The sequence below is a fragment of the Rhipicephalus sanguineus genome, chromosome 8 (assembly GCF_013339695.2).
Source record: "Rhipicephalus sanguineus isolate Rsan-2018 chromosome 8, BIME_Rsan_1.4, whole genome shotgun sequence".
Classification (NCBI taxonomy): domain Eukaryota; kingdom Metazoa; phylum Arthropoda; class Arachnida; order Ixodida; family Ixodidae; genus Rhipicephalus; species Rhipicephalus sanguineus.
Genome location: NC_051183.1, coordinates 61,930,354 through 61,955,891, shown reverse-complemented (window position 1 = coordinate 61,955,891; position 25,538 = coordinate 61,930,354). Strand labels below are relative to the sequence as shown.

General features: G+C 48.4%; 1 protein-coding gene across 1 annotated transcript in view; it reads left to right on the top strand.

Annotated features, from left to right (window-relative positions):
* Positions 1-25,538, top strand: part of LOC119403265 (anoctamin-4) — a 152,862-nt gene that overhangs the window by 65,019 nt on the left and 62,305 nt on the right. The window contains exons 3-7 of the mRNA XM_049418248.1: positions 12,278-12,530; positions 14,604-14,859; positions 17,804-17,927; positions 19,407-19,701; positions 22,522-22,612. Coding sequence (XP_049274205.1) covers positions 12,278-12,530; positions 14,604-14,859; positions 17,804-17,927; positions 19,407-19,701; positions 22,522-22,612 — 1,019 coding nt within the window. The remainder of the gene's footprint in view (positions 1-12,277; positions 12,531-14,603; positions 14,860-17,803; positions 17,928-19,406; positions 19,702-22,521; positions 22,613-25,538) is intronic.

The window sequence follows — 25,538 nt, the reverse complement described above, 5'->3', positions numbered from 1 at the left end:
AGTAATCATTTAATCTCCTCCTAATTCTCTGATGCTGCATTTCGAAACAATTTCCTGTCTTTCCCGCATGTCGCACAAGGCTTACTCCTTGGTACAAGCTCCAGATACGAACGATGCAGTCCCTGCTGAGCCTCCTCGCCATGATGGTGTCATGTCGGTTGTACAGGAGAAGGTGAGCGAAGCAGTGAAATAATGCAGCGTTTCCTCAGGACAGAAGGCTGCGAAGAGGGACGCAATTTGGGATAGGCGATAACACTGCACCCAGACTACAGCGCTAATCTGAAGCAAAAACGCTGCACAAAGTCACTTCAGTGTAGTCCACTCGTTGCCTGAATAAGCAGTGTTTCGGTTTCATTTCTGAGCCTTTGCAACCCGCTAAACCAAGGAAGCCGATTTTCTCAGTTCTTATTCGCGTGCGATATTAAGGGCTCACAAGGAATACAGACAAATATGTAAACTGGGCTTGGATTCAATACACTGCATGGTAATGATAAAAAGGTGCGACACACGGTCGCTGGGCTGATTTGTTCGGGCGACATAGTTGTACAAGCGGGTAATGTTGAGGATTTAAACGCTGAAGGATTGTTACAACAACGCGGCGATATGCAGCATGAATGCGTCTCAAAGTTTCACTCAGAAAGACCATGAGTTTGAACTCTACACGATAGTCTGAGAACGAAGGACGAGCAAAACGGCTCGATATCAAAACATGCGAAACCTTGACGCTACATTGACTACCAATTTGCGCGAAGAATTTGTAAAGAAGCAATGATACCATCGTTAAGCAACGCAAGTATCCCATGCTTAAAAATCAGAGGGCGAATTCACTAAGCTTTTTCGGTTGTAAGTGCTCATTGCCAATGAGTTTGTGTTTATTTTGCCGCAATTTTTTCCATTGTTACATTGCTTACATTGCCCGGTAGAGACGCTAATATGTGGAGCAGTACGAACTGGTTGAATTTTTCTTTTAGCAACAATCACAACGTAGGACGTTTCTGTAAATACGTGTCCGGTTGTTAACCAATGATCGGTGGGCCAATCGGCATTGCAGGAGGAGAGGGTAACATGCGTTGTGTATGTTTTGAGGTAAACAAATACATTTATATGCTTAACGCGCGAAAAGTATAATGTGTCAAACTTAAACAGATGATTACATTGAAGTGGGTTGAGAATTACTTTCTTTTACTCCGTGCTTTTTTACCACAACCAATAAGCATTAGATTTTCTTCATTTGCTTGGTGTACTGAAACATTGCCACTACAAGCCCGAATTATGCCGAAACAAAAACAGTAACACAGAGTTCAATATGTGAGGCTGCACTTAGTGGGCAGCACCTTCAAGTGCATATGCTTTCTCGCGCTTACCGGCATATCTTCTTCATATCCGAGTACAAGCACCAGAGTCCGAGTTTGCCTGATTGACAGCGAATCTTTTTAGCAGGTAGTTACATTTGTGTCCATTGCCGCTGGCAGTTTTGTTACCACCTTTTCATTGACTCAGAAGCGCTCCAATATTACGTCATCAAATCTTCTAAATTCGTTACATCGACCTAATTAACAGCCATACTCGACTGCCGTTTTTCGACCGCCGCGGTGCCCCGTGGTTACGGTGTTCGACTGCTTAACCGAAAGACGTGGGCTCGATCCCAGCTGTGGCAGTCGTATTTGGATGGAGGCGAAACGCTAGAAGGCCGTGTACTGTGCGATGTCGGTGCGCGTTAAATAACCTCAGGGGGTAAAAGCTATCCGGAGTCCCAACTACGGCGTACCTCATAGTCATATCGTGGCTTTGACAAGAAAAAAAAAGTAATTATTATTAAGGCTGAATCCTTAAGTGCTTCGTTGATCGGCCCCTTGAGCGAAATACATCAGGCGAACGAAGTGGTACGAAAACCTTCGTGACTTCGCCATGACATCATGCTGTGGCGGCACCGTGGAACGTCATGACGTCACTGATCACAGAAATTTGTGACGCCATGACACGCGGCCATGCGGTGACGTCATTGCACGGCATCGTCGCTTGGACAAAGGTGAGCCGTTCGTGGAGATAATGCAACACCACCTTAGGTGCCGAAAGCTCCAGGAAGCAGAGCAACAATGCAATCAACTGATGATGATGATGATGATTACGATGATACATGGTGACTTACGGTGCAAGGCCCACGGATGGCCCAAGAGCGTCAGCGGCAATCAACTGAGAACGTGAAGGCAATTTAATGCGTGTCTCTCACACTGCGACACGTTATGTCTTGCGAGAAGTCTGGTGCCCGATTGCACAACCCAATTCATTACCAAGGGTACAGCGGGCTTTCGTCTTCAAGAGTTAGTTTTTATCACTTGCGCTTCCCTTGTCTTGACACTCATTCTCTAACTGGCAATGCTTGAGTTCAAATATCTGATAGAGGCTGCTGTTTAGCTCAGCATTTATAAATGTCTCATACACATATTCTTTTGTCTGTTTTTCGAAAGGCGGAGCAAGATGAAGCTGCACTGCCTACCGGGGCGAATGAACCGGATAATATGTACCCGTTACAGCGGCTGCAGGAGTCCAAAGGCCGCATGCCGCCGTCGCTCCGGTCGACTGGCGTTCGTGACGATTTCAAGTCAAGGTTCGTGGTTTCTTTCACCCTTTCATCCCTGTTAATGCGCTTAATGGACGGAACGGTGCAGTAATTCTTTAACATCGGGTGGAGCCAGACCAGGCTGTCTATAGTGTATGTATTCGAGAGCATCGTACGTTCGATCGCGATCGAATGTTCAGAGCGCTGCCGTTAAAATTACAGGCGTGCACCGTTCCTCGTATGCTTCTTTTCTCTCTCTGCGTCCCTCGCGCTTTTTGGTAATGTGACACTAGAACTCGCCAACCTTCCTATAATTTTGTTGTTGTAACAGCACTTTGTCAACATTTAGCCAACACCATCCAGAACTAGTAGTCATTTGGCTAATGAATGGGAAAACTGTACGACATTTGACTATACCGTAAAATCTCGAGCAAGCGCCCCCCTTGCTGTGAAGGATAATCCGACAAGATTTGGAGGGGGGGGGGGGTCCTTGCTCGGTCATGGATCAAAATTCAAGCTGGCGGTGGAATAGCCGCTAAGAATAAAGAATGCACACCCGTGCTTCTAATGCAATGCTTTGTTGAATATGCGTGCATTCATTGTTTTTCGTCGGGCGCATAAAAACAGTGAATGAAACAGCGAAGATGGTGGGAAGGGATAAGGGGGCGCATACTTGAAATCTGCCGAACAATGGAGGGGGCGCTTGCTCGGTATTTTTACGCTAGTCAACCAACGTTCTCGTTTATTTAACCAATATTAGCCATCATTTGGCCATGCATGGCAACATTGCGCGACATTTTTTCAACCGTAAATCAATATTATCAATATTTTAACCAACATTAGCCATAATTAGGCAAATGTATGGCAACACTGGGCGACATTTGTCGATAGTAAACAAACGTTCTCAGCAGTTTAGCCAAGATTAGCCGCAACAAGAGCCTGATTTTGGCGAGTTGTTTCACGCTAAATATCGTGGTTACAGCGCAACAAAACTAGGAAGGGAAACACACAGGAAAGGTCGCCCAATGTGCACGCTAGCTGACTTTTAAACTATCTTCATCTCTCTCTTCCCCATATTGCGAGAATGCAGGCAATGCCATGAGCTCGATTTCCATCATACATATTAGCCTATGTGTGGACAAAACCTCACTAATGAACGTCACGCATGGCCCATTACAGCAACTTCGCAGAGAATCGGCGCCGGCTATTCGTCGCGGCGGTGCTGTCGGTCTTCATCCTCAACGCCATGGCTGTTATGTGGTTGTTGATGCGTGCATTGGACAGCGAAGACACGTACGTCATGGTCCCGCTACTCGGAGCCTTCCGCGGGCTTCGGGCCATGGTCGAGAACCAGCCAGTCTACATGTTCCGAGGCATCCCATTCGCCCGAAGCCCCGAAGGAATGCTGCGGTTCGCGTAAGTACGCACGCGCTATACTTTGCACACCATGCAACTATCAGGATGCAAGAAGCACGCCATTTGATTACTGACTGTCCACCGCATGTCAAACGCATATTGAAGGCTCAAAGAAGGAACCGAGACCTGGGCAACTGTGCGCATTTAACTTGAGTAAGATGACCCGAATGATGACGGATTAAGGAAGTGCAAGGATAATTTGTACTTATCCTCATCACCTGCCTTAGTGCCCCGCTGCAGGGCAAAGGGCTCTCCCATGTGTCACTGATTAAGCCGGCCCTCTGCTTGCTGTGGCCACGTTATGCCTGGAACACCTGGAATCCAGTTTGTTACTCTTAATGACCAGCGTATATTTTGACTTCGCTCTACATGCCCTGCCTATGCCCATTTCTTCTTGATCCCGACTAAGAGGTCCTGAACACCTGTTTGTTCCCTGACCCACTCCGATCTATTCTTGTTTCTTGAGGTCGCGTCTATCATTTTTTTCCATGGCTAGCTAAACCTAAACTGGCAACCCCAGTGTAGGTTGAACTTTTTTCGTAAGCCACAAGGTTTCTGCCCTGTAGGTAAGTACCAAAACTAACCAGATAAATCGCTAGATGAATTAAGAACGGCCGGTGTACCTTTTCGCGATTCGTCAATATGTCGGTATCACGCTTAAAACCAGAAACACAATTTTCAGTGGTAGACAACTTGCTGCAGAGCCTGCCACTCTTCGCATAAATTCATACCTCTGCCGTATTTCTCTGCAGTGCTGGAAATTTATGTGCACTCTTATTCTATGTCGACTCAGGGACGCTTCCGTGCTTTCCGGGATGAACCGCACGAACGTCGACGCCAGGATTCCCAAACCCGGATGTGTCCAGAAACCATACATGGTACATGGGCAGGTCTGTCTCAGCCAGTACTGGTTGTTTGCTGGTTTGTTTCTCCTCAGTCAAAAAAGTATTTTAGCTACGGAACAATTATTCCTAGAACCTCGCAGCAACGAGATCACTAACTGCGTTTCGCCAATGGCACATGCTTTGATAAAATTGTTCATGCTATTGTAGCTCACTCTCTTTTAAACGCTCACTTCAGATAGCGTGTGCGTATCATCAGCATAGGTCGGCAGACTCACTCATGAGCCGACTCACTTAGGCTCACTCGGACTCAGATCGAGTCGTGATTCTGAGTCTGAGTGAGTCCGGGTAAGTAATATTCTGTTCAGCTTGAGTCCACGTGAGTCCGGCTGAAAACATTTTAGTGAATCTGAGCCTGTGTAGGTCCGGTTGAGGAAAAATTTGGCGAGTCTGAGTCCGAATGAGCCCTAAGGGCAAAATATATTTCTTGAGTGAGCTCCACATTTTTCGCCGACCTATGGTCCTATCTACTCAACTTTAGCATTACTATCAGCATAATATCAGCTCACGTTTATACTCACGTCTACTTAGGTCTACTCAGACATATTTTAGTGCCCTAGCGTTCATACGCCAACTCAATATTTATTGGACAGAGGCGTGAGCTTTGATCGCCCCCGCAAGTTTTTTCACAGGAACTTCTTGATAAAAATATCTCGAGTGAGTGATCCCTTGCAATAAAAATATCGTTACTGAATTTCATCAACTGATAACACCTATTTGAAGGTACGAGGTTAAAATGCGTCAAGTAGAGCATCGATTATACGAGATATTGGTGTCAAAGCGCATTGACACCACGATCGAAAAAGCTAATTATGCGCTAACGGACTCATGAGGCGACTCCCACAGACTAACTGAGACTCAGATTTAGCCACGAGTTTTGAGACGGGGCGCGAGAGAGTAGTATTTTGCTGAGTTTGAGTCCGACTGAGCCGGTCGAGAACAATGTTAGTGAGACTGAGTCCGGGTGAGTCTGGTTGAGGAAAACTTTGGTGAGTCTGAGTCCGGGTGAGCCCTAAAGGCGAAATATAGTTCATGAGTGAGTCTGAGTGAGCTCCATATTTTTTGCCGACCTATGATCATCAGGGATCTCTTTTAAAGATTGATCAACACGGTGTGCAATGTTAAGCTTTATTATTTAGGCTTTCGCCTGCTTTTGACGTCAAGTCTCCTGTAAGTGTCGGCTTCAGAGGAGGTCTATTGTTTAATTAAGGGAATATTCAAAAGCGAAAGAGGACTTGGACCTTTTCTCGCTAGCTCCTCGTGGCTACCTCCATGGCTAGCTTCCCACAAGTAATAATATTTGAGCAGCATATGTGCTAGAGTAGTTGAACAATTGTCGATAGCCCGGTGGTTATGTTATATCGAGAAAAAAGCGCATAACTGTTTCGATAGTTATTGAATACTTTCTTCTAGAAGAATGATCAACTCACGCGAAAATTAAAGTACTCGACGTCTTCTTTGACCCCAGTGTGTCCCCTACGAATAAGGTAGGGAAGATTACACAATCGGACAGTAGGCGAGCCCGCTTGGTCGTATCATAAGAAAAAACGAAACCTGTTTGTGACGTGTGCTTAAATGACGCTTAGGTAATTATTCTTGATGCCTTCAAGTAGTATGCGAGTGATTATTGGTCAGCTGCCAGCTCACAAAAAGATCACGTGCTACGTGACGCCAGCGGCAGGAAAAAGTGTTCCACACTCGCCGCCATGGCCAGAATCGGCGCTGACTGACACTGCTAGGTTTAAATGCACAGATATGCCAACAGTCAGTGAAGTGGACGGGGGGATGACCACCGTTGTAGCTCAATTGGTAGAGCGTCGGACGCGTTATTCGAAGCTCGCAGGTTCGGTTCCTGCCGGCGGCGGCGGGTTATCTTTTCGTCCACATTACTTTCTTCAAATTTATATCATAATTACTAGAAATACCATCGCCTATACTTGCCTTGGCATTATTGCCTGTTATTTCTCATTAACATTGTGCCTAACAATGAAAAGCGAGGCCTTAAAATGTCCCTTAGGTATTTGGTGCGTCATTTCTCTGCACTAAGCTGCATGCACAAAATATTTGACAGACATTCTTCATTGAAGCTGCTACAATGATGTGGCCTGGCTACAGATTTTTTAACTCGAGCTGCCCTCCTATAGAGCAGGAAGATAACCATGGATTTTTTTTAAATGCTACACCAGGCAAAACGCTTGAAGAAGCTAACCATTAAACCCACCAGGATACCCTTTAAATATCACAAGCAGGGTTGCCAATGGTGGCTACTTTTCGCCAAATTGGCGAACTTGAGAGGCCCATGGCGACCTAAAATTATGAATGGCGACATGGCGAATTTTTGGCGATTTTCGGCTTAGGTCTCCACGGAGTTATGCATCCTGAGCCCAGTGTCTTCCCAACGAATGAGCGGCAACATTCTCTGTATTTTTCTTGGTTTTAGACCCCTGAGTAGAATGTGCGCATTAAGCGTCATTCGGTATGTCCGTCCCGTAACTCGTGTGTATCTCCTCAATTCATCTAGATGCAGGAGGTACTGGAACGTCCCCCAGCGACATTCCAGCAAATTTAGGTCAGCGGACTGCCTTGCAAACCGCGAGGGGGCAGTGTATGACTATAAGTTTATGGCTATAGGTGCTTTAAGCTTCTCTAAAGTTTCGCTTCTGAAGGAGCTAGACGACGGGTTGGCCGCGTGTTCCGACCATTTGTTCCGCCAAAGCTCCAACTGTTCTGAATAGCTTGGCGACTTATTCACTGTTGCAGTACCCCCAATTCAGCTGGTAAAGACTGTTTTGGAATAGCGAAGAGAGGAGAATACGCGGCTATTTGTGCAATAAAAAAATATTTATTTAGGTATTTTCCGCTGTTCTCGGTGAGCGTGTGCAATGGCAACAATTGCTATACAACATTTTACATTGCCTACCTGTTCATTAATAACGCATCGGATTGACGCGTGTAGATATAAGTGACTGTAAGAAAGGGTCGGTAGCGTCCGGTATCATATTAGTTCACACTGAAAAGGTGTAAGACTCACTAATGATCGGTTCCTGCAAGACTTCTGTCATGTTAACTTCAATAAACCTTTTATAATCCTTTTAATTCATATAAGGGTACGTAAAGCTGTCTACAAACAACGCTTTCACGGTTTTCGCTTAAGGTTTAGCACACTTTTACCCTTGAAACGAGCGGACAGGGACGGGATATCTTGTGCGTTTCATTCATTCACCCTTGCGCCACCACGCACATCTTGCGGCTAGTCAGGGAAGCAGCATCATGAACTGCCATGGTGAAGCGGGCGATACGAGTGGCATTGAGAAACGTCAATATAATTTAAGGGTCTTGGATGGTACTGTATTCTACGGTGCTATACGTGAGTGGAAATTTTTATTACTAGTTACGCCGCATATATATAGAATGGCGACTTTTTTTGGCGAAATCTGTAAAAAAATGGCGACTTTTGGCGACTTTTTGCTCGTCGTTTGGCGACATTTACTCTAAAGTCAGTGGCAACCCTGATCACAAGCGTGGAAGTCTGCGCGAATCATTTGCGCTGCATAATGGTGGTGTGGACCACACAAAATTCACGCAGAAAGAAAGGAGATAGAGAGGAATAGCGCTGAGCTATTTTCACTCTGTCTTTTTTTTTTCTTAAATATATCTGCTGCGATAATTTCACCGTAGTTGTCTAAGTAAACGCCAGCATTGTGCCACTTGCAACTCTCCGTCCCCTTTGATATTCTACATGCTAGGACAGTTCGGTGTTCCACTCTATACACTCGGGAGCTCAGGAGTTTGAAAGCCAGCGCGCTTGCATGGTTCATGGATACATCGAGGGTCCCACACCCTACACACTTTATGTTCGGGCTTCGGGTTCGTGTGTATTTCGAAGCTCAAAGTGTCGATAGCCTACATGCATAAAGTGTCGAGGGTCGGTGCCCGACACACTTGATAAGTCTTAGGTTCGAGTCGCTATTCACTGTGGATTTCGTGTGAAGACCCACGTATTCGTATCGGAAAGGCTTTAACTTATAGACACGTAAAGGTTTCCTGGGAAGCAGCCTAAGTGCTAGAGAATTAAAAGCACAGTCCTCTTCTTATAATCCAGTGACCTTAAGGGGCTCTCAATGCACAGGTAATCCGCTCCAACGAGGGCACGACGGAGGACTGCCTTCACCTGAACGTCTGGACGCCGTGTACGGAGAGCGCCGTGCCGGGTTGCCGGAAGACGGTGCTGGTGTTTTTCCACGCGATCGAGTTCCAGATCGGCGACAACAACTACTACGACGGCCGCTGGCTCGCTGGACTCGGTCACCTCGTCGTGGTGGCACCCAACTTCCGGCTGGGTGCATTCGGATTCCTCAACATTGGTAAACCGCTACAGCTGTGACTTTATGCGAGACGTCACTGTTAGTGGCGTTTTGAAGCAGCGCACGTGTTTCGTAATGATACAAGAAAACAGAGGGCCAGAAAGCCCTCCAACAATAACTCGCCGGATTGCCACTATCATTTGATGAAATGTTTGTGTTTTTTCAATATGTACACTTCTGCAAACTGAACATCCAGTGTATAGCCCACATTAGAGAACAGAGCGCGGTGGCGGGCTTTTTACACGTCCAACAACCAAAGCTTCACTCTCCGCTTGTAACACCTGGTTGTTGTCGCTGCGACGCATAACCCATCACACCGCCCCCGAAATTTTTCTTAAGCACATCGTGGGCAGGCGTGCATCGCAGGACTCTCGATTATCTTCTATAGGTCGTGCTTCACTTACGGCAAGCTCCATAAAGGCTGCGCGATCTTCCCTACCGGCGTTAAATGCGAGTCTTTCATGACAGTTACGCTGGTGTACTGAACCTCAGACTTTATAGGTCTGTACCTTATACGTCTGTACAAAAACACAGTGGAGGCGACCCTTATCATTGACTCACATGTCTGTTAGGGGCACTCGAATATCAGCGTTGGTGTGCCCTGGTGTAGTCCTCAACATTGTGTTTCTTCGAGCTGTCGAAGTGGATGTCGGAGGCCACGCTGAGATCTGCTCCACTAGGTGCCGCAAGGCTCCCAGCTGCTAACAAAAAAAGCCTGCTCTCAGTTCAAATAATTTTCGTTAATTATCCCGGCCGCTCGTTGGCCCTTATCATAAGTGATGTTCTGATACCATATGTATCCAACATTACTCTTAATTTGAACCAGAACCATCGACTTCACACCAGTCTTATTTTAACACGAAAGTGTTTTATGCCGGGGTCCACCACGGCTCCACTGACGTATTTCCGTCACGAATATGACGTTGTAAAATATCAAAACTAACAGATGGCAAAGAAAAAAAAACGAGAAGAAAAAGTTCCGTCACCGGGAGCCGAACTTACGACCCCTCGCTCCGCAGCGCGAACCGATTAGGCCACAGACGGCACGTTCTTCGCTATGCTAACGGCGAGCTATTTATATTCGCCATTTGCCGGTGGCGGTACTCAGAGATCGGTGGTACATCGAGGTGTTTTCGTTATCACTAGCGAGATGGCGCGAAGGGCTCGAAGAGCGCGCTTTAAAGATCACTGCTTCACGCGTCGCGATGAGTGCGCGCCTCTAGAGGGCGTGGTCGCTCGTGCGCGCGCTTATCTCGGGATAGCAGTGGTTTGTACGTCTTGTCCTCTCTCTACAAGTTTGCGTTCAGAGCATGAATGTCACTTCGCCGACTCCAGCGGCCGCTTTCGCGAAAGGAGCACGCTGCTCACAAAAAAAAAATCACAGCGTATCCACGGGGTGAATGATAAGTGGGGCGAAGCTCCGGAGGGAATCATCGGTAAACCGTGAAACTCTTCCGTGAAATTCGCCCAGTACATCATATAAAGAGTGTGAAACACCATGTATATTTTAAACATCAAACTTTTATAGTACCGTTGGTTTACGTGGTCCCTTCATTATCACCGCTTTGTGATGGGTGAAATGCAGGGACAGTATCCGCTCCCGAGCGAAAGAGAAAGCGCGCCAAGAGCGAGCGCCTTGTCTGCCTCCATCCGGCGACGAGCGAAAGAGAAAGCGCGCCAAGAGCGAGCGCCTTGTCTGCCTCCATCCGGCGACGAGCGAAAGAGAAAGCGCGCCAAGAGCGAGCGCCTTGTCTGCCTCCATCCGGCGACTCCGAGCGAAAGAGAAAGTGCGCCAAGAGCGAGCGCCTTGTCTGCCTCCATCCGGCGACTCCGAGTGAAAGAGAAAGAGCGCCAAGAGCGAGCGCCTTTTACGATCGCAGGCATCCAATGACATGTGCCATTCGCATTATACAAGCGCCATCTGTCATCTTTAAACAGCAACTCTAAGAAATACATGAAACGCCATCTAGTGAGCAATTCATTAAACTAGAGCTCTAAGAAATGCATGAAACGCCATCTAGTGAGCAATTCATTAAACTAGAGCTGGCTACGTACATACTACTACAACTACAGAGGAGGGAACGACCCACACCCTAAGCAGCTTCGCCCCTAAAATAACATAAAACTGTGACAGTTCGCGCTCATCCTGTGTATGTTCGTTCTGTGCGTCCTTTCTGCTTGAGCAGCGCGTTGCAAGTTTCGAGCTGCTTGCCGTTCTTTGCGTGACATTACAATTTGTTGGTATAGCATTCATTCCTTCGCCCTTTAGGCGAAAGAATGCCCAACAAACGCTCAACTACGTCTGTGAAGACACATTTCACTTTCATGTTATACCGATTCCTATGACAGAGGGATCAGCCATGTTTTCGTAGCGTTAGCTACACTTGCCTAGCCGAGCCAGTTTCGCGTGGCTCCTCAAGTGCCGTGCTGCGTATGCGCAAGGATCAGTGATGTCACACAGCTGGCGCATCGGAGCCGGCACCTCCCGCGCACTCCGCCGCTGCCGCGCACGACTCACTGCCGCCGGTTTGCGCTTTCCAGAGGAGTGACGTCGTAGCCGAGATACACGTACTGGCGCAGGCGCGCGCGCAGCTATTTGCCTTCGCTGTGCAGTCGCCGTCTGACACTGCGCCTCTGACTGGCGTTTGCCAGTGTGGTTTAGCCATGGAGAAGGAGAGCGGAAATGCTGCTCAACGGTGCAGAAGAGCGGAGAAGCTTAACTCATCGGACCCCGAAGTAGTTGCCTGGCAAATTAAATACACATGTGCCACATAACATGTACACTATGTGGTTGTCATTGGAGCAGCAGTAAGCATGATAATTAAGCTAATCCTAGACACTCAGGAAGGCTAAGAAATATCAGCTGAACCTTTGCTAACGCTACCTTATCCTGGCATAGCCAAGCTAAGCGCCTGCAACATGTTTTAGGAGACTTAAAGTGCTTGTCCGAAAGTGCTTGGAAGACAAACAAGTGCGCAATTAGGTGCTACTACAGCAAAAAAAAGTCATGGCCTCCTGTCGTTTTCCAATGACAGGTTGCCTCTTAAGCGACGTGCCATGCATCCCTGACGACGTGGGCCTGGGTGACCAGCGGGCAGCCGTGCAATGGGTGCTCGACCACATCACCAGCTTCGGAGGCAATGCGAGCGACGTGGTGCTCATGGGTAGCGGGTCCGGAGCGTGGTCCGTGGGCGCGCATCTGCTCAAGGACGGCACGGGAGGGCCTCGCTTCTGGAGCCACGAGCGCTTCGCTAAAGTGATCCTCATGAGCGAGTCGCCCTTTCGGGGGTAACGGGAGTTCGAGGCCTGTTTTAGATGAGAAGTATGTTATGGCGGAGTTCAATCCGGTGGTGGTGGTGGTGATGGTGGTGTGTGGCGTGACTACCCTTACTGCGCATGCGCATACCCTCTCCACTCACCCTTTCTCCTCCCCCTCTCCACCTTCCCTCTCCCCCCCCTTTCCGCTCTTCCTCTGAAACGCGGGCTAGACATGCCGAAATTCTCTCAGCGCAACGACGCGATGAGCACCAGCGCATACGCGTCGCCTCCCCCTCTCTCTCCTCTCCTACGCTGCCCCCTCTCACACACCTGTCGACCGCGTTCCCCGCTCGCCCTGTGAGAATTAACGGCCAGGCTAGAGGGAAGACAAGACGCGCGTAGCGTTCCTCTTCGCGTTCCACGACGCGAGGTCGGTAGCATGCCCAACGAACGCCAACGGAACGCGATCGTGCAAGTGCTCCGGCTTCGCATCGCCTCATGATCCCCTTTAGCGGGAAATGGTGTAATTTTTTTGTAATGTCTCCCACTGTATTTGGTTTCTGAATGGAGCAGAAGAGAATGGATCGTGCAGTATTAAAACGCCGAAGGGTTAGACGGAAGAGCATTCCTTCATTTCGTGCGTCTCTTACGCCTAAGTTGTGTTAAAGAGTTTCCTAAAAGACTAAGCGTTCGAAACGAAGGCAGTGTACAGATTACATGGTGGCGAAGCCGTTAAGCACGAAACGGCAATGTGGCCGCGAAAGCGGTTGAACTTTCAAATAGACAGTCCGTGCCAGCTGTCTGTCCACAACCTGCGCATTAGCCATAGCGTATACAGTCGGATACAACATAAGCTTGGAGAGGCCACGCCCAGATGACCTATTCGTGGCAGCTGATCACTTTCGCGGCTAAAGAAAGAGTCCCGTTCATGCACTCAACTATGTTCTTCAAAGGTGGGGTCACTGCCCATCTGGCTCATGACGTCAGTATGGTGTGCTCGCCCATTGGTACAGCCTTGTGTGCATTCGTCTTTCAGCAAATGCTGCAGGCTGCTGAAGTTGTATCCGACTATAGGTTGGGCTGGTGCGTTTTGCCGCTACGCGACATGCGCTGCTTGCAGCGTTACTGATGGAAGCACTTGTCGGGTATTTATCGCATTCGAAACACCCAGTCCAACTTCTGGAAAGACGCTTTGGAGATATTATCACCGTTTTGTTGCACGAAATAACGCTAAAACAGGGTGATGTGATGACAGAGGACTGTGTTATCGCATCTTCTGTCATCAAGCATCGCTTGTTTGCGCTGAACTTCTAGATGAGCAATATCGGCTAGCAATAGCATGCCGACCCCATTTCGTGCCGTCATCCATGTGTTATTAGACCGATTCCTCTCAAGAACGTCTCTTAAGAACTAGACTCTTAAGAAGGTCTGGTGATACTGCTCGTCCATGCTAGAGGTCCCTCTATCTATTGCAGATGAACCATGTGCATATGTATCTACTACAATGTTGAACATGGCGTAATGGAAAGAAGTGATAGAATGGGGAAAATGGGAAGAATAGTGAGCCCTGCTCTCCTGCAGGAGGATTCACACCAAGAATACAGGAGTCTCTGAAGATGGTTGACATCAAAAACTGTGCATCTGCATGAACAACATTAGGCCCCATGCTTCACTATTATATTTATTACGCTATCCTGTTACAGAAGGGACAACAAAAGACAACACAGACACTTGCACATGTGCACGTTTTGTCTTTTCTCGTCCTTTGTGAACCAGTACAGTGCAGTAAATGGAATATTGCCGTACTAACGAGTCCCATACGAAGCTTTCTGAACCATGCTTTATGTAGCACAGGACTTAAAGCGCACCTGCACATAAACTTCGAATTCCTTGAAAGCATACACTGCATTTAGACTGGAGTAGCTGTATTGTCTGCTTTCCTGTACGCTTTTTCTTTCTTTTGTATATGTGCTATTGCGCTTCTAGAGGTGTTTCGCGTTTAAACAACTAGCGCAACTTGTGCTCTTCTGGTCATGCTCCCAGAGAAGGCAGTGAGTGCGTAGAGACCGCAGCAATTATCGTCTTCGCCCAATTCTTTCATAGGTACTTCGACGACAAGTCTCATGAACTGCCGTCCCTCCTAAAATGTCCCGACGGCGGCACGGTCGAGATGCTGCACTGCATGAGGACCGTCCCGTCCCGCGAGATCGTTCGCGTCACCAGCGAGGTGGTGCGCTACTTCGGCCCTTCAGCCAGTGCCCACCCCAGCGTCCAGGATGCGTCGGGCGTCACGGGGCGGCGATTCCTGCTGGGCACAGTCAGCAATGAAGGCACCCACCTTCTTGACTACCTCTTAAAGGTCAGGTATCCCTTCTGACACGCTTTCCTTCGTCATAGGTGGGATCATAGGCGTTCACAGGGCTCTCCATTAATAAGGAAGGTGAGGGGGTCACTGCAGTACCCCCCCCCCCCGTCCCATTGGGAACCCACGACATCACTGCGCTGCGGCTCTGGAGAAAAGCTCTGGCGAAATTGGGGGCACGCGTGGCTGACTCGGCCTGTTTGTCGGCAGCGAGAACACGAGCGCACGCACGTTCCTCAGTCGGTGCGGGGAACTGGGGCGCCGTGCCGACAGCTTGGCACGCTTAACCGGGAGGCTTGCTGTGCAAAGCTGCATTTCCGCGTTGTCAGAAGCGACCCCGCGAAAGCGAGGTCCGAAGTATTGCTGTGTCGTGGGCTGCCACAACGGTGCAGGGAACACCAAGGCACGCGATTCACGTGTGAAACTGTATCGGTTCCCGGGCATGTCGCACGAGAAATAAAGGCGACAAGCGTGGATCACCGCGGTAAGGAGAATCAAATTTGTCCTAGATGATAGCACTGTGTCGCCTTCTGTTTTGGCTGTCTCAGTTCATCGCTCTCGTTCGTTTCTACTAACTGGATCAGTACGTAACGCGGTGCATGCACGCAACGACTACAGTGATGAGTACTCGCTGTCTTCTCGCACTGTGAAAGTCCAGTTACGGTTGTAGCTGAAACAACTTAGTGTTTTGATTCCCCGTGTTCGTGAGACCTACCCGTCGTTGTCGAACGTTCACACAAGCGTTATACCCCGGTTAGCGTTGCGCGGTTGGTTGAATTCAACTGAACTCGGCAGATTGTCAAAAGTTCGGCGCCTGCAATTTACGCGTCGGGAAGGCTGCTTTTTCACGCCGGAACGGGCGTGTTCGTGCAGCAGGTTTTATACGCCTGTAAAGTCAATATTCTCATAAAAAGACAGTGCAAGCAGGAGGCGTGAGCCTAAAAAATGGGGCGAGCAGTTCAACTTTCTTGACAGTGGTTAAAGCTCAGCTGACTGCCTCGCCTATAAATCGGCGGGTGATGCTCCGGCGGCACGGAGGACTTGACTCTAACTTTTTCACGCTTTTCTAGTTCCATAGCCATATAATTTCTTTTTTTTTTCGCACGCCGCAAACGTTTGTTCAGGAAAGTACATGGCTGCTACTGCGAGCAGGCCATATCAAAACAATAATCATATGCTTCTTACTCCACAACGCAGAACATCGATAGCGTGCACGGCTTCATTTCACAGTTTCACAGGAACATTTCACAGGACCATTACGTATCTTCAACATAACAGAATGAGTCATACCTCGATGTATACGTCCTACACGGTGTTATCGCGACTTTGAAAATGCTTTTCGTTTTGAGTCTGGCGTCGTTGTCGTCGATCGTCTGCTCTCCACCCTAAACGTGATTGACGAGCCTTTCTTCTTTTATCAAGTTCGCTTGTCGGAAGTGCCTGTCCAGCTCGGAGATCTTTTTGAAGCCGCACTGCAGGTGGTACATTGTGAGGCGACGCGAATGTACCACGAGAGCTCTGCACGTGCGTGGAAGTGAGCGGCGGCGCGGCGGCGAGAACAAACAACGCTCGTTGCATGCCCCCAGTTTATTTTTCTGCCAGAGATGGCGCTGCCTGTCAAGAGCAGCAGCGCCACTAAGCGATGCTTGGGAAGCCTATAGAATACAAGCTTTGCCACAGATGCAAAAATTAAAATAAACCAATTGCGTGCTCCTTACAACGTCCTGCCTTTGGTCTCCGGCTTTCCCGGAGTAAAAGTGGGTGAGAGTAAACAGTTCCTGGAATGCAACAACAGGGTTCGTCGGATACCATTATCGTCGAAAACCTGCATGGCAATAGCACTATGCTTTAAGCAATGACGGGACGGGTCCGGCTGAGTAGAGGCATCGGGCCGACTTGGCGCCCCCTTTAGATGATTAGGGGTCAACCGTTTACTTTCGGCTTGCCCCCCCCCCCCCTATGTAAGAGCCTATGGGTGGGATAGAATGGGATGGAACGGCATGGAATAGAGCGGCCTAAATTTCCCCTGCAATCCTAGAGACCGGCGAAACGTGCTCCGTCTCAGCAACCTGGTGTCAGTCAAACATCCAAAGCGCCGCACCAACCAAATGCTAACTAGAGTGGGCTGCACATTGTAGCGCCTAATTGTGCGCTAATAAACGTTCCATGACGCTGGGATTTAGTGGACACAGCCTGGACTGCGATCAGACGCGAACAAGCAGAAAGCCCTCGCTGTTCTTGTGTTACGGTTGGCGGATGCTATACATACCTTTCCAAAAATGCACATCGAAGCAGCTCGAAGAGACGAGGACAGCAACAGAAGACAACCACAACAGTACGAGTGCTACCAACCAAATTTTATTTGAAATACATGACAGTTTGTACTGTGTCGAAAAGATGCAAGAACTACCGTATTCCCCAGCATGTGGACGGGGAAACATTTGCCACAGTTGTTTATGTAGGCGCTTTTGAAGTATAATTTAGCTGTTAGGTAGCATTCGTTCGGCTGGGCTTGTCTTTTCTTGCCGTCTCGGTTTCTTCGCTTGGCTTCAAGGTAAATTCAAGGTGAACCAACTCGCCCGAAATCACGTTTTTGCTCCATATATTTCTGTGTTTCAATAAATCTTGATTCCAGACCTGATGCCTCCGAAAATCGCCATATCTGGTTAAAGCAAGACCTCTAATTTTAACGAGCTGTCCTATTAGAAAAAAGCTATAACTTCCGGCTCAGTTAGATAAATTATTTACTTTTTGTTTTGGAGACGACCGCTATTCTTTAGCCACAAATGACAGCGTATTACAATGCTAAGGGAATTTCATAAAACTCGGTAAATTAATGGTGCACAAAAAATGCCATGCAATAAAGAAAGTGTAACACTTTCATCGGGCCTGTGAGCAACAAGTTCAACCACATATCATTTTTTTTCCTGCTTCCTTACAGACTTCACCACCCGATGCCGACATGGAGTACGTACTCCCACAATTTCTAAATAGGATCTACCACATCAAGGATGCTGAAAAGATCGTTCATACTTTCCAAAAGACGATCGCGCCGTCCCAAAATGGTAATTCGAGAACATAATCATGGCTGATATTTCGGGCGTAAAGCAACGTGGCAGTCGACCTTACTTCTGTGGATGGTTTCTGCAGCCAATAACGATGACGCGGTTATGAGTCCTGAAGAAATCAGTACTTCCGTCTCGATCGGCACTGTAGGGGATACAATGGAGGCGAAACGGTTTAGCAAGCACACATGAGGCGAAAGAATATTTTTAAAAAAATATCGTTTTCTAGTGAATTTTGCAGTCGCCCAGCCCCCCCCCCCCCCCCCCCCCGCCGCCGCCACCTTCTGAAGGCGTGTGAACGAAAAAACGAAAGAACGTGTTTTAGTAAACCCTACTCTCGCTTAAAACATTCCAGCGGTACATTTGACAAAGACAGGACCTGCCCGCCCATAGCAGCGCTTGCAGAAACTGCGAACCGCGACTTGAGGAAATCAAGATCCTAAGCAGAAGTAGGGACCCGTAAGTTCGGGAACTATCGGAAGCTTTCTTTATCACGCAGAAAGTAGACACGTGCGTCAGCACCACATCTCTATCGTTGCATGCTTGTGAATATAGAACTCTAGACAAAAGTTCATAGCTTTCCACAAAGCCCACCCTGATCTACTGGTCCCTTATGACTGCTCATGCGTTCGTTGCCTTTATTTGCTATGAAGTGCAATGCATGTGGTTGCAATAAAAAATATACACCATCTCCCACTCAAGAGAACCATGAGGGGATGCGAAGCAGCATTGGGGGCGCACACCACGTTTCCGTTACGTTCACTCGGCGTTTCCGTTAATGTGTGAGGCTTGCATTTAGTGTTTGTGTTATCATTACGTTGTGTTTGTTCGTTGCTCTCCGTTAGCGCCGAGTGAACGAGTGGCGCCGACGTTGACGTTACAACTCATCTGAACGGGAGCGAAGCGATAATGACAGAAGCCGACCGAGCGCACGCGCTTATATGCACATGAAATGGGGGAGGGAGAGGAGAGAGTGGGTTACAGGCTGTATTTGGCTGCGGCGCGGCTGCATCACGTGGGAGGAGAGGCTGCGCCGCGGCTGCAGCGCGGGGGAGGAGAGAAGGCCACCGAACACCTGCGTAAAAGAGGAGAGTGGGAGAGAGGGTAGGCGCATGCGCAGTGGAGCGCGGACGCCACCACCACCACCGGACACAGCCCCCGAGCAAAAGCTGCTTCGCATCTAATAGTTCGAGCCAGCGCCCTTTCTGTAATGAACTTCTCTGTTCTGTCCTCGTCAAAAGTAGCGCTGGAATATTTTGCGTAATAATGTATCACCAACTAGCCCCTCAACGCGTTCTTTTTGGCAAAACCTACCGTGTTCTTTTTAAAGTATCAATGAGTGTACATGTGACTTCGCTAAGGCACAGCCTGCATAGGCACTGCATTTTCGTGGTGTCAAGAGCCAAGGAAATAGGATAGGCTAGCTTGTCTTTCAGCGCTTGATGGAAACACCTTCGCCTGTCAACTTAAAACTCGCAGTTACCGCGAGCGGCTACTCCTGGGCGTACGAACTGCTGGGCGACCTGTTCTACACGTGCCCGCTGTTGAGGCTGGGACGCGACCTCTCGACCAAGGCGCGCAACCTGGTATTCGGTTACGTGTTCGACTACCAAGCCAGCTTTGCCCTTTTCAACGATACGACGGGGGCGGCGCGTTTCTCGGACCTGGACTTCGTCTTCGGCCGTCCCCTGGACGGGTCGCGAGTGGCTAGCGCCCAGGAGCAGGACCTCAGTCGAAGAATGATCGACATGTTGTCCACGTTCGCAACCACGGGGTAAGGCCTTTATAAGGTATTGCTATCAGATGTACCAGAGGCTCACGGGTAGCATGGCAGGGAAGTCAAAGGACTGGGCTGGAGTAATCCAGGTAGAGATAAGACAAATGTAGCCAAAAAAAAATTGGCCGCGTATCTGCGTGCTTCGCTGCAAATGTCGTGTAAAGACGATAGAAGAGGCGCTGTGTGAGATATGGACGCCATCTGGCAATACGTCGGGAAACATGAGGGCTGTGTTGCGTGCTGGTAGTCCCGGCGCAGCAGCAGGCAAAGACCGGCGGTGACCAACGCGACCGGCGGGGACGCCAGCCAGCCCGAAAACGCGGTTTGGCGCGAAGCGCTGAAGCAGAGAAACGTCCGCACTCAACGAGTACTCTCCACACACTCTTTTATTTACACGTCGCCTGGGTAAAACAGGAATGCCAGAGCGGCGCCCACAACCGGCAGCCTGAAGGCCGCCCACAACGCTGCTTTTTCATTTTTTAAATATTTTTTTTCACCTTCTTGGCCTTCTCAAAACTAAAGTTTTTCAACACCAACCCATGGCATTCGTACAGTGCAATACAGAACCGAAACCGAAACACAACAATGAGCTCGTGCGAAGGGCACAGAGGAAGGCAAATTTCAGCGCAGTCGCATTTTCAGCTTTGTTGAAACAGCGCTCACTAGACGACGACGAAGTAAAAGAAGGCACAGGACAGGCGCTGCCTGTCGTGTGCCTTCTTTTACTTCGTCGTCGTCTAGTGAGCGCTGTTTCAACAAAGATGAACGCATACCAACTCGCTCAAGCTTCCATTCTTATGCATTTTCAGCGCAGCTTAAGAAACTAGGGTCCTTAAAATTACGTATGTATGCATTTTCTATTAAAGGAACATGCCACCTAATACTTACCTAGTGATGTTGCACCTCAGATATGCATGATATTTACTTTTTGATCGACAACGTTCACAAGTATGAACAGCCGTACCAGTTCAGACGGCTGGCCCTTGGGCAAGTGGTTCAACTTTGGCCGAGTGGCTGGATCGAGGGACGTGCCGACAAACAGAAAGACAGACAGACAGAAAGACAGACCAAAATTTCTGCGTTTAAGTTCCCCAAGAAAGACTATCGAGCGCGAACGAAGTATGTGGACGAAGAAGCTCTCGGCGCTAAATGCGCCAGCCTTTTATAACCACTGAGACGCTAAGAAAAGAGGGGTGCAGCTCCGCGGTTCGGAGGCAACCAGTGTCTTTTCAGAGGGACGCCAGCAAGGGAGAGCACTGCACTGGGGCTAACCGTCCCGAACATTAATGCAGCTCGGTGATGAGGCACATTTCCAGGGAGCCGTGCTCGGGGTCCAGCCTGTGGGACCAACCTTTATTAGGTTTTTGCATCATTCGTGCTGACGCCGCCATCTCGTGGTTTCTTGTCAAATCTCGAAATTTCTTCTCTAGATGAGAAACATAAGGCTTTCGCCTTAATAATGCCTTAGCACTCCTAACGTCACTGCACTGATCGTGCAGTGACCAAACCTACTGCGTGTAGATTTCAAAAGGGTGCGTTGAATCTGCTGCCATAACTTGAAACAAACACTGAAAGTTCACGCAATTGCATTTCTTATCGTAAAGCAGGCCGTTACGGTGCTCGGTCGCAGAGCGTTCATAACAGTATTGACTTACGCTTTCGTTCTAGAACGCCCCGCGATTCCGCTGAAGGTGAACCTTCGGAAGTACAACCCGCTATGAACAACCAGCTGGCTCCGGGTCTTATACTGCACGAGCACTATACTTCGGAGACTTCTGTGAAGCACTTCTGAACATATGTCCTTTTCTATTCGAGTTATTTTTACTCCTAGTGGACTACCTTGAGTTGGAGGTATAAACTGCGACCTACTGGAACACCTGACGTGCACGGATGTTCCCACTCCAGCGCGTTTGGTCTCGTTCATTCCTTCAGCCACTAGGGATGGAACCTATGAGCGGTACAGCGCTAGTCGGCACCTGTTCGCTGTCGTCATCTTCAGCGGTCGTGGTGATGTTTCGCCCAGCGCATATCGTTCATACGTGTACCTGTATATATTGGGAATAAATACAAAATACCTCGAAAGTAAAAATATAAGGAGTAATTTCGGAATTCTTTGCATATGAATGGACGCCTGAGGACAGGGCATCGTATACACAGTCCTACATCCCACAAGTCTAGGCTTTACACGTTAGTCAATCACTATCGCGTTAGTCAATCACCTCACTGAATACCTAACCTCTGTCATAGTTTAGAAAAACAGTCGCATGTATGCCGGCAGTTCATCACGGAATACAGGCGTTCTCACTCCAACGCCGTCCTAACGTCCGCACAGTATGAACAAGTTATAGAAGCGACACCAACGGCGAGAGCTTGAACGAGAGGTGGTGCGTGCGCTTCCATAGAAGTACGATTGTCTTTGCAGGTCAGAAGTTTCAGTAGGTCGTGGTGTAAACATTTTGGGTAACCGTTTTGAGATCGCCCAAGGTTGCGACTCCGTCCGTCCAGAAAACCGTTGGGAAGAACGATACCTTACGACAGAAATTTATTGGTGTCTGTTATCATTGTCTATGCGATCAGCATAACGGCTGCTACACGACACCCCGTCAGCACTGTCAAAATGGACGATGTCGAGTGAGTGAGTGAGTGAGTGAGTGAGTGAGTGAGTGAGTGAGTGAGTGAGTGAGTGAGTGAGTGAGTGAGTGAGTGAGTGAGTGAGTGAGTGAGTGAGTGAGTGAGTGAGTGAGTGAGTGAGTGAGTGAGTGAGTGAGTGAGTGAGTGAGTGAGTGAGTGAGTGAGTGACCGTTCATTCTGTTCCAGGAATCTACCGTTCGTCAACGGACAGCCGTGGGCGAGCTACACGGATGACGGGAAAGATATACAAGTTCGAATCGGGCTCACGAATTTGCAAGTAAGGCCATAACCCTAGTGCTGTTGACCACAGACCAATGCCCTCACTACGGAGGGGTACATGTAAACACACAGGTATTTTAGAACAGCGAGTTCAGACAGGGATGCTGAGCGGTGAAGTTGGAAGCAGGCCGGGTGAGTTGATGCAGATAAACTTATTCCAACACACAGCAGCACTGATGTGTGCGCCATTTCCGTCACGGAAATGACGTCAGTGATGACATCATCTACTGTCATCTTTTTTTCGCCACGGAACATGCGTCAATAAAACAAGACGCTAGTTTTCTAGTATACGCGCCACAAGTCTCTTAATGCTCTTCTTGTTTTCACTTCATGCCTTTTTACTTACTTCCTGTTCGCACTTCGCTATTCGTCATAGTCTAGCTAAGAAACACCTCGTGGTCAAGTTCAGCCAAAAATGATCGTCGACGTCGTGGTTATCCCACCCCTTTACCGAAAGAAGGTAGAAGAGATGCAGGAAAACAGGTCGCATTGTGCCCAGCGTTGCACGGGTCGAATCAGATTCGAAGGCACTTCGCTGCATGCAGACAAGGGTGCGTTAGATGGGCTTCCATAATTTGCAACATACGCTGCATGTTTACGCAGTTATTTCTTATCCCACAGCAAAAAATTAGGCCAGCTTCAGAATGGCGGTGCCCAGCGTAAAGGAACTGCGGAACTAGGCGGCCTTCCCTAGCATACCAGCCAAGCGTAGCCTAGAGGTAGCCCCTTAAGCCTAGAGATAGCCACATGAGCATAGAAAGGGGCAGTTAAGCCTAGGAAAGCCAAATTGAGCCTTTGCCTGTACTCCCTTATCTCTCTTTCTTTTTTTTTCATTTCTATGTCTTTCTTTCTCTCTCTCTCTCCATATCTTTCTATCTCTTTCTGTCTGTTTCTGTTCCTATCTTTCTCCATCTTTTCCTCGTTCTCACCTGTAGCGACGCTATCATATGGTTCCAATAAAAGCTTGTTCTGCTACCGTGCCTGCATATCCGAGTGGTTACAACGCTCGCTTCCGGACCGTGGGTACCCGGGTTCGAATCCCGTCTCACTAAAATTTATTCCGTCGTATTTAATTGCTTCTCCTCTGCCTCCTCTCCGCCTCTCGTCTCCTCTCCTCTTTTCTTTCCTCTTCGCCGAGAAGATGTTCCGTTTAACACTGACCTCCATCCTCCTTCCCGGCTCCTTGCATCAGCAATCCTCGTTTTACTAGGCTTTACCTTCTCCCACACCAGGCACCAGCCTCCTTCCCACCGCTCTCCATCACTCTCATTTGCTCCGATCTCTCCCCCCAATGTCTTCGCTTTCCTTCGCACCTTGTGTACCCGCTAGTGGGTCTTGCCCAATTCCTGTGGCGTACACCCGCCCAAGGCGGTGACGCGGGCTAGTTGGTTTGAGTCACTTGTAATCATATTCGTAGCGCAAACAAAAACCAGACGCAGACACAAGTGAGGAACACATACACAGGATGGGAGCTAGGCATCAACTGGTTTATTACTGAAAGACAACATGACAACTGAAAGACAACACATGTCATGGTTCGCATGCACTAATGTCTGATGGCTTTTGGCTTTTTCATGTTGTCTTTCAGTAATCAGTTCATGTCTAGCGCCCATCCTGTGTATGTATTCCTTACTTGTGTCTGCATCTGGTATTTTGCGCTACGAATGTGATTACAAGTATACCCGGCCGAGTTTCCGCGGACGCCACCGGACCTACCGCGAGCTTAAACAACTCTGCTGTTTAAAGAAAATAGTTCTATGAAGACGCGTTTCCCTTTCGTGTGATGTCCAATCCCCAGGAACGGGAGATCGGCCATGGCGTCCACGGCCAGTGCAGTGACCAGTGCAAAACTTAGGACGTTTTGCATGCTAGGCAGCGCACGGAGCACTGCCCCTAAATCTGCCCGTAACCGCTGCCGTTGATTACGTGTTCCAGGAAGTGCGGAACTACCGGAAGAACAGCTGCGCCTTCCTGCCGTCCTTTGTGGATCACGGGATGTCGACGAAAGGCCCAGCAACTCTTAGTGTGACTGGCGGCCACCAAGTGACGAAAACTGTCGGCACGTGACTAAACGATACACGCCGCAATTTTACTCGTCGGGATGGACTTTGCCTGATTGTTTCATTCAGCCCATGGATGTAGTATGTTGCGATGACTTTTCTTTCCAATTTATGCTGTCTTTTAGTACAGCTGCATTTTCAGCTTTTTGTTCATTTTATATCAATAATTTCACGAAGATGGCGCAGTAGCTCAAATATGGGGTAGGGAGTTGCATGACTTAAATCGTACACAGGATTTCCTATGGAAGCACGGACCAAGTACGAAAAATTCTAGAATTATTAACAGCGCAATGATCGTAAAAAGCGGCGTGTTGTTGAGTATATTGTTTAGCCGACTCCAATGTTCAAATGTGTGTTCACATTTAGATGGACTACGTGTAGTTCAATTATTACGCATGTTTAGCCGACTCCAATGTTCAAATGCGTGTTCACGTTTAGATAGATTACGTGTAGTTCAATTATTAGACCTGACATGGCCCTCAAACGGACACCATTTCGTGTCGATAATGTTGAATATTGTGACTACACTCACCTTGAGCTAGGACGATAATTAATCTGCATGAAGCCGCGAAACCATATTTAGCTGAGAGGTATAATATTCTGAACCTACCTTTTTCTCAGCCTTTGTATACTGTGTGCCTATTTTAGGCCTCAATAAAATGTTTAAGAAAAACTGCGTATACACGTCGCTTGATCATGTCATACGGAGCATCACATTCGATGACTGAGAACAACCGGACTGGCACCAGCGTCGTCTGAACAAGTTTATCATGAAATGACGCTTCGAAGGCTACCCAGACTCAAGCTGTACGAACACAGGTTTGGTGCACATGGGACTACACATCAAGGGACCATACACAAGTT